At 39.6% G+C, this 14363-nt stretch overlaps 1 protein-coding gene across 1 annotated transcript in view; it reads left to right on the top strand.

Annotated features, from left to right (window-relative positions):
* Positions 1–5739, top strand: part of IPO5 (importin 5) — a gene marked incomplete at its 3' end in the record, with an annotated part of 43840 nt that extends 38101 nt beyond the window's left edge. The window contains exons 24-26 of the mRNA XM_082009698.1: positions 1099–1327; positions 2904–3045; positions 5653–5739. Coding sequence (XP_081865824.1) covers positions 1099–1327; positions 2904–3045; positions 5653–5739 — 458 coding nt within the window. The remainder of the gene's footprint in view (positions 1–1098; positions 1328–2903; positions 3046–5652) is intronic.
* Between the last annotated feature and the right edge of the window lie 8624 nt (positions 5740–14363).

The raw sequence follows: 14363 nt of genomic DNA, 5'->3' as shown, positions 1-14363 counted from the left end.
TTCTGTAATGTTTATCATCCCCATAAAAGTATTCTCATTTAGCTTAGGGTTAATCATATTTTTCCATAGCTGCCAAATTCTTCAAAAATCTAATTCAGTGGAGTTAATATCGCAAGTGTCATTGTGTTACTCCTTAACTGGAAAGCTGCTACTTACTCATGAAGTAGTGTGAGATCTCGCTCTTCCTCAGTAAGTGGAGTTATTCTGAAGTGTGCTTTCTGCACAATTCCACAACCTGTTTTCTGTGCTGATACAGAATTTCACAGCTTTAGCATTATATTTTTAGCAGAACAACACAAGGACAATTGTTCTTGCATGCATGTAGAGTGTTCTGAAGTCTGCATGGACACTAGTAACTAAAAACGTGACATTAATATTCATTTAGAAGTGTGCATGTGGTTACCCACATGACTATTCAAAAAAATATAATTGCTGTTAGCCAAGCAAGAAAATTAGCATTTTTCCTTGGTGTTTGGTTTTTACAATCTAAACCATGCCAGGTGGATTCACCAGATGAGATTACTCCTATGAGCTTTTCCTAGTGCACCTTTTAGTGGTGGGAGGTGTGTATGTACATATATATTTATATATATTTGTGTGCACAAGCAATAGATGTACAGCAAGCATACACTGTAGACATGCCCTAGAGTCCAAATTAATGTGAATGTCACTGTATCAGTGCTTTTCATCATCCCCCATGTTTATAGAACCTGTTAGATTAAAAGGATAATGCTTGTTATCTATGTTTTTACTATAAATTACAATGTTTTGTATATCGTAGATTGCATAACTATGACACACAGAGGAAGGTTTTTTTTTCTTTTGAATTTATAAAGCAAATCCACACTTCTGCAGTAGTTGTTTTCGTGTGGTTCCTTGCATAGCTTTATCTATCTTTTTGGTTTTTATATGGCTATTGAGCAGGGAAGAACCTAGAAGTAGTAGGACACTGGGATGACTGGATTTCAGTGCTTGTGGCTTGCGCCACAAAAAATCACGCTTCTAATACATGCGGTAGTCTCATGTAGAATTTGTGATGTTAATAAAGGATAACTTGATTCTGCATTAAACTTTATTCTTGTGTTCTTTAACAACTAGAGGCGCTTCCATTGCTGGTGAGAGTCATTCAGTCACCAGATGCCAAAACCAAAGAGAATGTCAATGCAACAGAGAACTGCATTTCAGCTGTAGGGAAGATAATGAAGTTCAAGCCTGACTGTGTAAATGTTGAAGAAGTCCTGCCACACTGGTTATCATGGCTTCCACTTCATGAAGATAAAGAAGAAGCTGTTCATACTTTCAATTATCTGTGTGACTTAATTGAGAGGTAAGGCAAAGTCTTGACATTAATGCAGAAAGTAAGCCTGTTTGCACGTTCTTTCCTTGCATTCATTTTCCAAAACTGAGAAGTTGCCAGGTTAATCTGGATATGCTTTAGAGAAGATAATTTGGAATGTCAGAACTGAGCCTTCCATGGAGTTATTGCTGTGTTTTTAAACAGTCAGTGTTCTCATCCTAACTAAGGTCTGTACATCTTGGAAAAAGTTCCTGGCTGCTTTTTATGTACATGATGGGAAAGGATCAGCTGGGAACTCCTACAGAAAATTTCAGGAAAATTTTTGATGCTCTGCTTATTATAAGCATTCATAACTAGTCAGGTCTTTTTACTTAAGAGCAGCACGCATGCCCTTGCAGCCTTCTTTTCATAACCTTTTAAAGTAGCTTTACACCTTTTTGCTTTCTAAAAGCTTAAATGTCAACAAAACAAAGTATGAAGTAGAGAAATAATACAGATAAATTCATGCTACAGTGCTGTCTCCCTTAATACATTTGTAATAATGATTTCCATTACTATTGAAAGCATCTTGTCCCACAGCTTGTTCTTTAGATTTGTGCTCCATAGGTCAATGGAAGAAAAGAAAAATACTCTAGCATGAGCGCAAGTTGCACTTCATCAATGACTGGAGGCATGTCTTACACAATTCAGCTTCTTCTGAATGATTGTGTAGTAGCCATGTTGTGGCTGACACTGTAGTCTGTCTTAGCAGAAAGGAAATAACTCTGCTTTCCTACAGTCTTTTTTGCTATGTGAATGCCTTGGTCTAAGGCAAGGTCTCAAATTGGGTGGTAGCAACTGAGGTCTCTATACTGAATATAGTACAGTTCTGTAAAGCCACCACAGTAATACTGGTATCTGTGCACGTACAGACATATCTAGAAATGGTACGGCATGCTTTGGTACCCAGCTATACTGTGGTACTTTTTGTACTGACACGCTTTGGTACCCAGCTCTGTGCAGGTGGCTCAGCCTTGGTACATACTTCTCTGGAGCTCTGTCAGTCCTGCATTCACAGCTTCTGTGTTCCAGCAGCAGTAGGTGGCAGGGCAGGAAGTGGATCACTGTTTTCCACCCAGATCCCTGGTTGCCAGCACTCCTTTACTCCAAGACTTGGCTGGAAAAGAGGGAGCAGAACTGCTTACTTGCTGTGTCAGTGAGAGTGCTGGCGGAGAGCTGAAGTCACTGGTGCTCCTGATGCCAGTAACACAACCTCCTCCCCCTTGCAGTGCTGAGAGATAGAGAAATAAGCCCTTTTAGGCAGGGTGTTTCTGGTAGACTATTTACAGTTCCATCTGCATGGAACTCAACCATTCTGTAAAGTAACTTCTTCCTGATAAAGTGTAGGCTGATGAAAAAATCAGCTGGTTAAATATTAACAGGAGAGGGAACGTTCTGTCAGCACGCAACAAAGCTATGCATACTTACTCAGCTGAGTGAAACTTAGATGTAAATAAATAGCTTTAGAATAAGATATTTCAAAATCATTCAAATTATGTGTAAAATGCTTTTTTTTTTTTTTAGTTAAACATTAATTTCTTTGTAATACATATTTTGATTGTAACAGCAACAACCCAGTTGTCCTCGGTCCCAACAACTCTAACCTTCCCAGAATATTTGGTATAATTGCGGATGGTGAAATTCATGAAGCTATTAAACATGAAGATCCATGTACCAAACGGTTGGCTAATGTTGTTCGCCAAGTGCAGGTAAATAAACACTTGCTTAGGTATAAAGGGAACATCTAGAATCCACTTTCAGAAGTAACCAAACTGTTAAACCAATTCCGAGAGCCTTGTCTCCTTAGAGAATAATGCTTCAAACAGTGATCTTGAAGATCCTTTGACATTCCTTGAACCATTAATGATAAAACTTGGTAACATTTGCATTTGAATAAAGTCTGTCTCTTTTGATAAACTTCAGAAGCTTATTAATTAAAAAAAAAAAAAGCTTTAAGATATATGCAGCTAGATGGTTAACAAGCTAGCCAGTATTAGTTATTTGTGGTTGTTTCTATTCTGAGCCAGAAATTAAAATCTGTGGAGAAATCTGCCTATCTTTGTATCAGTGAACTGTACTGCAGGATTTGATCCAACATGGGGTTCCTGTAAGGGTCCCCAGCACCCTGTGGTGACTTACTAATGTAGAAGAGGCTTGGGATCTTTGCTAGAGAATGAGCACAAACCACAAGTAATTTTACTACTGCCCTCTTTAATTCAGTGCAAGCAGAGGCGGCTGTTCAGTGTTTTCCCTACCTCTGTGGAGCTGCCCCAAGGTGTACTTCCTTTATGCCATCATGAGTCTGTACAGTGCTGGGTGATGAGGATGTCCGAGTATTTAAGCTGCACCTCTCTACGGTGTTGTGAGTGATAGTGCTCACAGGGCAGCTCTGATCTGGCAAAACTCAGGTTCAAGAATTTTCAGAATACATGATTTTGGAAAGGATGCAGTTGGATGAGCATATCAGCCTGTGAGATCCATTATGACTGGTAGAAAATGTCCTGTTAAAACTCTGAAGGCATAAAAAGAATGAAAACAACAAGCAAAGTTTCAAAGTAAAAGTGGTATAAGTGGCTGCTCTAGGTTCTGGCTGACAGATATGAATCCTTGCTGTTAGTGCTTGAAGTCTGGGTGTGGAACTTTTGTATTTGGGTATGCTAATGAACTTGTTCAGTTTACCTTAAATGCTCAAGGTCAGTTGATTTTTTTTAATTTTTTTATAAAAATACAATGGCACATACATGTATAGATTAGTTGTGTATAGCAAAGTCTTGTTTCCATCTTAGTATTCCTATCATTCCTGGCCAAAACAAGACTTCTGCATTGGTTAAATGGTTTACCTTCAGACTGGGGGGAAAATCTTAAAGGTCATGTTTATTTAAAAATATAATTTTAGCTTACTGTTACCAATTATTACTAATCCTGTATCTCTTCACACATAATCATTTGACTTTAGAGAAGCACTGTAAATCTTTTACACCATGGTAGGAGCTTTAAAGGCTGTGTAGTTGCTAACTGTCTGCCTGCTGCACCTTCCCAGATTCCAGGAGAAAGACTTTTTTTTAATGACCTCAGTAAGCTGTTCCACTGCCAGCAGCTGACATGAGTAACATTATGGTCATAGTTGGAATTAAACATAAACTTTTTTCTCATGCTTAGGTATTCCCAGGCCAGAAATATCCCAGAAATATTTCAGTGTAGAGTACCAATTTAAAGGTGTGTCAGAAATGCTAGAAGAGCACATCTAATTCTGCAATATTCCATTACACATTGAGAGTCTAAAATGCCTAATATTATTTAAAACTAAAAACATAAACCCAAACTCAACTTGAGGGCTTTGCTTTGAAATTCTTTCAAATTCTGTGAATCAATTTTTATTCGATTTTTTTGTGTGTGTGAGAAAATGGCATTATAATAGAGCTGAACATAAAATATACCAAATATAAATGAAAACAATCCCTTTTAATTTACTTCAAGTATACTGCTATCACAAAAAACAATCTAAAGACCTACAGCCAGTCACCTGCAACTTTTTTTCCTATAATTGTCCTTCTAAAGAACACAGGGTGCAAGTTGCTTCCAGCTTCTATTGATAAGCAAATAAATACTCCCAGCCTTTTTTAATTTACATCATTTCCTGGTACCATTAGAACCAGGCCCTACTGATGGTGACTTTAAAAGCTAATGTCTCAGCTGAGGGCTGTGGTAATGCAGGTGAGGTATACTGAGGGGAAGGAAAGTGTGGGTTTGCATTTACTCAGATAGATGCTATGTATATTCTCTCTGGGAGGTAATTTACCATTCTTTTCGCTAAAGAGTAATGCCGTGTGTTGGCAGCAGAATTTTGTGCATACACCCATAGTGTAGCATGTCATGTCACGCTGTAATCACAGTGCTCCCTTCCTCCGAATGCGTCACAGGTGTACCAGTGCCCAAAAGATACTCTTGCATTTAGGTATGGTTCAGTTTTGCCTGAAAAGTGACCTTTTAACTTCAGTGCAGAATGGGGCAAATGCTTTAGGCTGTGATTAACTTGAGTGTCAATTGTCATTTGACCCACTTAGTTATAGGGAGTTCCCAGGAGTTTCAAATCCATTACTCACTCCTCTGCTACCGAGCCAGAGCTTGCCTCTGTTTAGCATTGGAGAGCATCTCTAGTTGAACCTACGTAGGACTGCATATAACTGAAAATTTCACTCTGTTCTCTTTGGCATATATACCCAGTGAATGTTGAGCTTTGTAAACATACAGAAGTTTAGCATGTGCCTTAGAAGCTGGTCAGCCTGCATAAAGACAACTTCTCATTTGTTTTCTAGACATCTGGAGGACTGTGGACAGAATGCATATCACAGCTCAATGCAGATCAACAGGCAGCCATACAGGAGCTCCTGAACTCTGCTTGAAGGGCCTTAATTATCATCTGCAAGAAAACTAACTCCAAATAAACGTTTACCCTATTGTTTAGGTTTCTTTTGTTTCTTTTTTTGAGTAAAACCAGAACTGTAGTGCATGTAGGCCATTCTTCTGCGACCTACAGGCAGTGGCAGCAGGAAGAAGCATTCTTTCAGAACGGTGTTTAAATCGGTTTCTATCCCACAACACAGAAGAAGTTTCCTGTAAACCCTACAATAGCACTGAAGAGTATTTTTCTAACAGTATAAGCCATCCATACGATGGTGAAAGGGAAACAAGTTGAATTTTCTCATTAGATATAATGAATTAAGAAACAGCTTTAAGACCTTGTATTCAGCAGTAGGTGTACGTTATAATGTTTCTCTACATCTAGTGTTAATTGTATTAATTGGAGTGTGAGTCTTTGTAGGGTAGAAAGTGTCCTTCTGCCCAACAAGTTAATAGATCAAAAGATGAAAAACTGAAGACAAACATCGCGCATGAAGACCTCATTGATCGCACTTTCAGATGCCAAAAAACAACTCGTGCAGTGACTCAATGAGGAAAGCTGTTCAGCTTCCAGCCCTTGAATGTGAAGTCTCTTTGGCATGTCTGACAGTATCTCATTCACTCCTCAATAAACGACATTGAAACACAAGAAGCTTGTGTAGCAGTTCAGTGATGTGTGGTTCTTTTAATTTCCTCCTGTGAAAAGATGCAAGTAACAAACTATACAAATCATGATTTTATATTTGGAACTTTGTATATTGTTGCCTCTAATAGATTTTATGCATTTTTTCTTGACTTTTTAACAATTTTTTCACCCAAGTGTGTAGAATGGAAATTTAATGCCATTTCCTTTTATGACAGTAAATTTGCGTATCCTGACTTAAAAATGTTTTTACTGTTCAGATGTGATTGCATTTCATAACTTAGGAAACATAGTGTTGTTCCAGCTGCAAATGTGCAACATGATCTGGCAGCCAGCGATACTGCTATAGGAGTCTGTGTTTTGTTTAAAACAATCGGTTAGTTGGTAGCGTCACCTGAAAGAATCAAAAAACCTTTTCAGGTCTTTTTGGTACTGCAAGAGCAATACGTCATTTGCCAGCTAACATAGCAGCAAACATAAGCATGGAGTATGTGATTTCTAATACAGGTGAGTGACGTTTTTGCACTCTATTACTTTGAAGATGTTAGTATATGCACTGATCTCTAAAAACTTCGGTTATTTACTGAAGTGTTCTTGAAGTCAATCTCAATAGTCTCTTAAAACAGAAATCTTTTCAGAGTGTAAGTTTTCTTCCTTTATAACAAGAAAAGGTAGAACTTTACATGTAATAAATTCCTCTCTTACTAAAGAATAAACTTAGTTTTGGCTTTGAAAATGTTTCCAAAACAAACCTGATATAGAATGAGGTGTAGCAAAAACGGCCTAGGACCATTATATCCAAATGTTTGTGACACAAAATGCCTTAACCACACAGGTTGACGCTGTTGTTGGTTTTGAGGCAGCTGAAACTGTCACAAAGGATCTACTGGTCCAGTTTCCACTTTGTTAAATATTGTTAATCTTGTATTTGCAGAAATTCAAGAATTTTGTACATCTGGAAAATGAGCTGTCAAGGATTAGATACCAGTACTGTGACAGAACTAGCAAGTCAGGTCAGTTATTTCAGGCACTGGTCCCGACTATAAAAATTGGGCTATATACTATTATTCATCTATCTTGTTTGTTTGTTGGTTGTTTTTTTTTTTTTAAAGTAGTCTTTATTTTAATTTCCTCTCAGTCTAAAACATTTTTTTTTTCCCTGCAGCTTGCTTTTTGTACTTTGAGAAAAAGTTTCAGACTTAAAATTTTTTTCCTTTTCTTTCTTTGGACTACCAATATGTGGAGAAAATAATAGCACATTTGGTATTTTCCTGAAACAGCATCAGCTTTGGCTCTCTGTAATGTAAGAGAGCAGCATTCGAGTTTTCTCCTAAAGGACCAACTTTCATCTTCCTTCCTTGTGGTCCAAGTAAGTGAGAACAAATAGAAGCAGGAGATGGGGTTGCTCCATGGGCCAGAGTAAGCCTACAGCAACTTTGTGCAGTTGCTTCTACCTTGTTAACAATTTATTATATTTTATTAATAAAATATTTTAGTTTTATCAAAGACAAGGGCACTGAGTGAGTCACTGTGCCACCCTGACAGGTGGGTCAGTTCCAGGGAGCACCTGGAGGTCTCATCTTGCCTGCCCCCACTGAACTTGTCAGGGTTAATCCAAAAGCTCCTGGAGCATTTGGCGACTCACGCAAGCTTTAAAAACTCTACGCTCCCTTTCCACCTGTTTAAAAGCTGTCTGAATCACTAATCTTAGCTTATCAGGTTCCTTAATTGATGCTTGCAATACAGAATTTTCAGGCAGTCAACCATTCTTGATCTTCCCCAGCACTGAAGTACTCTTGCCCAGACGAAGTATAGTAGAACAGTAGCTTTATCTGCAGCTATCAAAAAATAAAAAGTCATCCTTAGGAAGGAGCTGAAGGAATCTAACTGTGGTACTGATATGGGAAAGGCCGTGGTTTTATTTCAACCATTTTTCCTGAGTATAGAACTCCAAATCATGCTTTATCAAAATGTTCAGCCATTGCATTTGGTAAGAGATGTACCTAATGTGGCATAAAGAGCACTGCAGACACTAGTGGTGCTCTGCTTTGGCAGAACAAAGGTACCAAATCCACCCTAGACATCCAAGCAGAAGTGTTCAAAGTTGTACTTGGTAACAACAAACAACAACTAGAAAACTCCCCACACTTAGGACACAGTGTTGTAGTTTCATTAGCTTATTTAATCTTGTAATAGTAACTAGCAGTCGTGAGCATTGCTTTCAAAAGTAGCTCATCTCCTGAAGCTTTGTTGAGTTCCCATCCCAACAACTCTCCTATGTTACTGTTCTGAAGGTGAAACTACTTTTTGTTTGCAGCTCGTTTCTCATGAAGATACTAATGCAGATAAATGTCTAGTCTCCTTTGCCTGGCTTTGTCTACGAGATGTCCCTGAGAGTCCTGTGCAAAATCTGTGTAAGGAAGGGACTTGTAGACTTCATGTTTTCGTCACGGGGTTTGTGTATTGCTGTGTCATTCTGTCATTGCTTTCTCTGCAGAGACTTCAAAGTAATGCTGAGTGCAAGGGTTGCTATTCCCCAGCATAGGGAAGTTGTTATTATGCCAAATGTTGTCTGTTCTCTACCCATCTAGATCTTTCAGTCTCATGTATGGAGTACATGCGTGAGAGCAAGATGTGTTGCACAGCTGGAATTTTTGATGAAATAAAGAATTAAGGAAAGGTGAATTTCCTAATGACTGTGTATGCATGTCTGTACTGGGTATGCAGCTGCCTGGGCTTTTGAATAGGAGCTTTATTTTTGCCTCGGTGGTTTCTATAGGGGTGCACACATACACTGAGTCTTCCAGATACAATGAGGGTGGTATTGAAAATCATATGAAAGTCAAGTATTTGCCACCATATATTTTTTTCAACTTTTAAGTATTTTACTGTGCACCTTTGGGGAGCAGCCTTAGCCTTTCCTATTAAATCATTCAGTCCACTCTTATTTTCATAACTTAGAACTGAAGAGACTATTAAGCCCCATACAAGGAAGTACAATTGGCTAAGAAATGCATTTGTTGTCTTCTAAGAGGCAGTGAACAGGACCGAAGCTTCTGTCTAGTAGAGGTCCTTTCCCTTTTTGGATTATCATGAAGATGTTTCTATTGCCTCAAGAAAGAACATCTCTCAGGACAGCTGAACATCTGTCGAGACTTCAGAGGTATGGGCTCAATTGGATAAAAGTCATGGGATTCATCTGACCTGATACTGGCTATCTGTAACAAAGTTTGTACATAAATAATTGTCTGCAGCCCTGTTCAGTGAAGGAAAATGTGTGTGTCTAAATGTCATAGATGTTGTCATAAGCAAGAGACCGAAGGAGATTCCCATCTGACTTGGTGCTGATAGGTGAGAAATTGTTAGTATCTTGGGCGGTTCTTGGGATGATGTTTATTACTGGCAGGTCAGTGGCTCACTGAATAGCCACCGTAGTTGTACTGTAATGCAACTACTCGGAAACACTTTGATTTCCTGGAATTGACCAATAGAAAAAATATCCCTTCTCTAAAAGTCAGACGGCCTCCCTGCTGCCTCATCATGTCAGCTCTCAAGGAGATTTCACTAACTCTTGAGGTGTTTCACATTGACAGGTAAATAACCTGCTATTTAATCCCCATTCAAAGACACTATTCAGAAGATGCGTTCATTTCCAGAGGGTGTAAGCTACCTCCATTGAGACCGCCTTTTGTCATCAAGTCAGATTTCTCTCTGATTTATGTTAGCCTCAGACTAACATACTATTAACAGGTATAACACCAAGTTTGTGCCTCTTTGCCACCACTGAATTAATTTTCCTCTTTCACAGGAGCCTCATTCAGGAGACATTACCCACTGCAGTAGCCCTAGAAGCCATAAGTTTGGTTTGCCTGTAGCTCAGGAAAAGGTTCTTTTCTAACACATTCTTTCTTGACTCAGATGTGAGGCATGGAGACCCACTCGGGACGTGAGAAAGCTGTGTGTTGCCTTGTCCTTCAACACAAAATGCTATGCTCGGTAGGAGTGTGGTTGTTCCAGCTTTGCCTCTTGTGTTGGAACACTTTTCTGTATCAGAGTATTTGCTTTTCAAAGGCGGTGTCTGGTTCTTCACAGCCCGTGAGGCCCAAATGTTTGGTCTTTACATTTGTTATGCTTTCACAGATTTTGCTTGCAGAATTGCCTCTGCTCTTTCTAATTACCTGATAGAGAAGAAACCAAAGAGCCTCTCAGCTCTTCTGAGCCTATTTAGAAAATCAGCTTGGGAGTGGCAGCCTAGAAAGTTCTGAGTCAGTTTTGATTTTTATGACTTTGCTTTCTCACTCCAGAGGCTGCCCATGACCTCGCTTCGGGTGCAGGGAATTTTTGCAGCTGCTAAACCGTGAAATAAAAACATCTTTTGAGTTTAATATTGGTACCACTCTTGGTTTAAGAATAACTTAAGGTAATATAGCTTTAGATGCACACAAGTATTTGTAGTGGAGTTTCGCTTATTTAGCAATAGATACTGAAAATTTAACAGTAAGCAGTGAATGCCTGAAGGGGTTTGGTTTAGTTTTTTGGGGTTTTTTTTGGAGGATGTGGTGTTGTGTGTTGCTGTTAGCAGAAGAGGTTCAAAGCTCTCCTGAGGCTCCAGATGAGCAACACTGGTTGCTGAAATGGAATTTTAGAATTTTCTTCCAGAAAAGTGGGAAGGATGTGTGTTGGCAGACGCTCCCCAGGGGACCGTTACCCAGGGATATATAGCGAAGTATTCCCGAGTTAGCGGTGACTGATGGGCATTACAAGTTTAACTTCAGTTGCTTTTGTTCAGAAGGTCATTACTTGTCTTTCATCTTGCCAACACCATCACCACTGCTTGCTACCTTTTGCAGATGGTCAGTGTCTTTTGAGGGTGAGGAAGGAGGAAAAAAGAAAGGGGATATTTCTGCAACTTACTATTTCTGCATTAAATGTCTGACTGCGTTTTTCCTAAGTAGCAAAAGAAAGTTGTATTTTAAATCTATCTGAAGTATGCTTTTTTCATGTAATATGTGCTGTTAACAAAACATGGTCCTGTAATAACTGCACGGTCCTATCTTGAGGTGATAGGATTTGATGTAAATTAATGAAAAGGTTTAATATTCAGTTCATAATCTATCTTAAAAACTAATGCTAATTTTCCAACCAAAAAAGCTTGGAATAAAATTCACATTTTGTCCTCAGACCTGCAAAAAATATGGTCACAACACAACATCTTGAATTGGGGAAGTTAACGTTGCCTGAATTACTTGAAGTAAAATTATGCAACATCACCTTTTTTAAATAGCTGAGAATAAAATACCAAGAGATGTTTTTACTGTGGAGTTTTGTCTGTTTAGGAGTTGGTATTCCGGGAGGGGGAGTGTGTGTGTTTGTGTGCATAACTCAATAAACACCCCAAAATTGCTAAAATGGGGCCTTATCAACAGTGAGCATGAAGCGGCGTGTGGATGCAGTGGTTCTATTGCTCCAGCTGAAGTTTCTCCTGACCGGTAGACGGAGACAACAGAATGGAGTATTAGGAGGCCACGCACTTGCACTGGGGACGTTTTGATACTTACAGTCCCTAGTTTTTTGGGAGGGTGTTTCTGAGCAGGACCTTTTTATAGGCAGAGTGTTAAACTGTAACTTCTGTTTACTGGAAATGTGTGCACAGAGCGAGTAGTTTGTCTCCAGAACTGCCTGTTGCAACCCTCGAAAAAGAAAATGGGGCGGGCGGGGGGAGCGTTAAATCAATACAGGTTTAACCAGGTCTTCTCCCTATCCCCGTTTCTTCCATCATTAAAAAGTTTGAATAAAGCCCATGCCCGTAAATACACACCTCGTTGTGGGATGAGACAACCATAGCAACTTTCTCCTTGCAGAAAGGAAGGCAAATGCTGTCTTTGGAACCTGGTAAGGAGGAAATGCGTTTCCTTCGGGGTTGCCCATCAGCCTCTGGGAGCAAGTGAAAAGGAATGGCAGTTGTGTGGATGAGCTCCTGAGCCTCTACATTAGCATAAAAAAGTGCAGATTCCTGTCCTTAAAATGAGTAAAACCTTAAAGACATTGTTGGCGGTAGCAGAGTGTGACAAGAGAATGTATTTTAAGTGGAAAGTTGAAAAGGGATAACGAGGGGGAGGGGTGGGAAGATACAAAATCTGAGAAGATGGAGTCTTCATTTGCCCTCATTGCTATTAAAATCTTTTCACATAATATTGGGAAAGAAAACAAACTACATGTAAAATGGTCTAGCCGAAACCACCACGTTGTTGGGAATTGGATTCCTCTCATCACTCTGATGCCTGAGCATAAAACAGAACTCTAAGTAGTTGCTCATCGTAACTTCTATTTGCTAAATAAACATTTAGTAATGTTTTCTAGGTCCTAAGATAAGTGCAGTAGGTAATTTTTGCGCTGCATCATTTTTCAGCCACCTTGTCTACAGTGTTTGATTTGCGGGAATCGGAGTCCTTTGCTGGTCCTATAGAAAAGATGGTCTCATTTTAGTTGGCACACTTTGTAGGTCTATATTTTTCTTCTTTAACACAGCTGCCAATTTTTTTCTTTATGAAAAGTGAATTGAAAATTCAAACAAATTTAAAAAATGAACTTCCTGACAACCCATCACATGGACTTAGTGTCTAAACTGTGAGACATGGACACCTAAATATTTTCTCTTGCCCTCATGCTGAAATACCATCCCTAACTTCAAAATGCAGGCAAGGTTTTATCGGATCATCTAAAGCATAATCATAATTACTTTTCCCCAAAATCCTAAGTTTTTTGATGGGCTGAGGTGCAACTGTATGAGGTATAATAAGACCAAGGGCTGGGTCCTGCACTTGGGTCACAACAACCCCGTGCAACGCTACAGGCTTGGGGAGGAGTGGCTGGAGAGCTGCCTGGTGGAAAGGGACCTGGGGGTGCTGGTTGACAGACAGCTGAACATGAGCTGGCAGGACATGGTTTAGTGGGCATGGTGGTGTTGGTTTGATGGTTGGACTTGGTGACCTTAAAGATCTTTTCCAACCTTAATGATTCTGTGATTCTCTGGCAATACTGTAATTATGGTGGAAGAGAATGATTACCTTGGTTTGGAAAAAGGGCAATGCTGAATGACTTTAGGCTGGTTTTCCTTGTAAGAATTCCTCTTCCTTCCTAAGGAGGGAGTTGAGCAGCAGGTGCTGCCATTGCCACTGCCAGGGCTGTTCTGTGCAAACACCCGGCACCTCTGCCTTGACTTTGCACACAGTCCTGATGCCGGCACCAGAAAAGAGACATGGCAGAACTGAAAAGGTTGAGGAAGAGGTGAGAAGTTTAAGAAGTGTGCAGTATATGCAGTGCAGGCATCTGAGGTGAAATTAAAGAGGTTAGGGCTCTTCAGACTGGAACAAGGTGACAACTCTCAGGGAAGTAGAATAGCTATCTGTGAAGAAGATGGAGTATTCCAGTAGTTCCAAATGGAGGGCAGTAGGTAAAGAGGGAACAATTCACTCTTTCTCCCAACACAGGATCAAATGCTACCCAAATAAAGTATTAGATGTTTAAAACCAAAAAGAAATATTTTTTCACACGCTGCAATTAAAGCACAAAACTAATTTCTGATGGATGTGTCTGGAAGTCAAAAAAAGAATTGGGTATTTAGAGGTAGGTGTGTGAATGGTTAACGAGAAATGTTTTCCTGAGGAAACTACTTGCTCAAGAAGTCCGTAAATCGTCAGCTGTCAGAAGCTGGGAGAGTAGGCTAGGGAAAGGATCACTCTGCATTTGTCCCATTTCTTGTATTCTTTCCCTCAGGCTCCCTTACTCTATCTGCTGTTAGACACCCGGTTCTCTGATCAGGCTTCACGTCGCCATTTGTACATATCCTTCATTACAGCATTCTGCTCCTTGCTTTTTCCCTCCCTGGTTTTGTTTATACGGATCAGAACTGCCTCACTATATTTGGATGGGACTTTCTGAGATACAAATAATTCTTCACCCAGGTCGTACAGGATCAACTAG

Source organism: Phaethon aethereus (assembly GCF_964289735.1).
Source record: "Phaethon aethereus genome assembly, chromosome: 1".
Classification (NCBI taxonomy): domain Eukaryota; kingdom Metazoa; phylum Chordata; class Aves; order Phaethontiformes; family Phaethontidae; genus Phaethon; species Phaethon aethereus.
The sequence above is the reverse complement of the archived record's forward strand: the minus strand, read 5'-3'. Positions and strand labels throughout refer to the sequence as shown.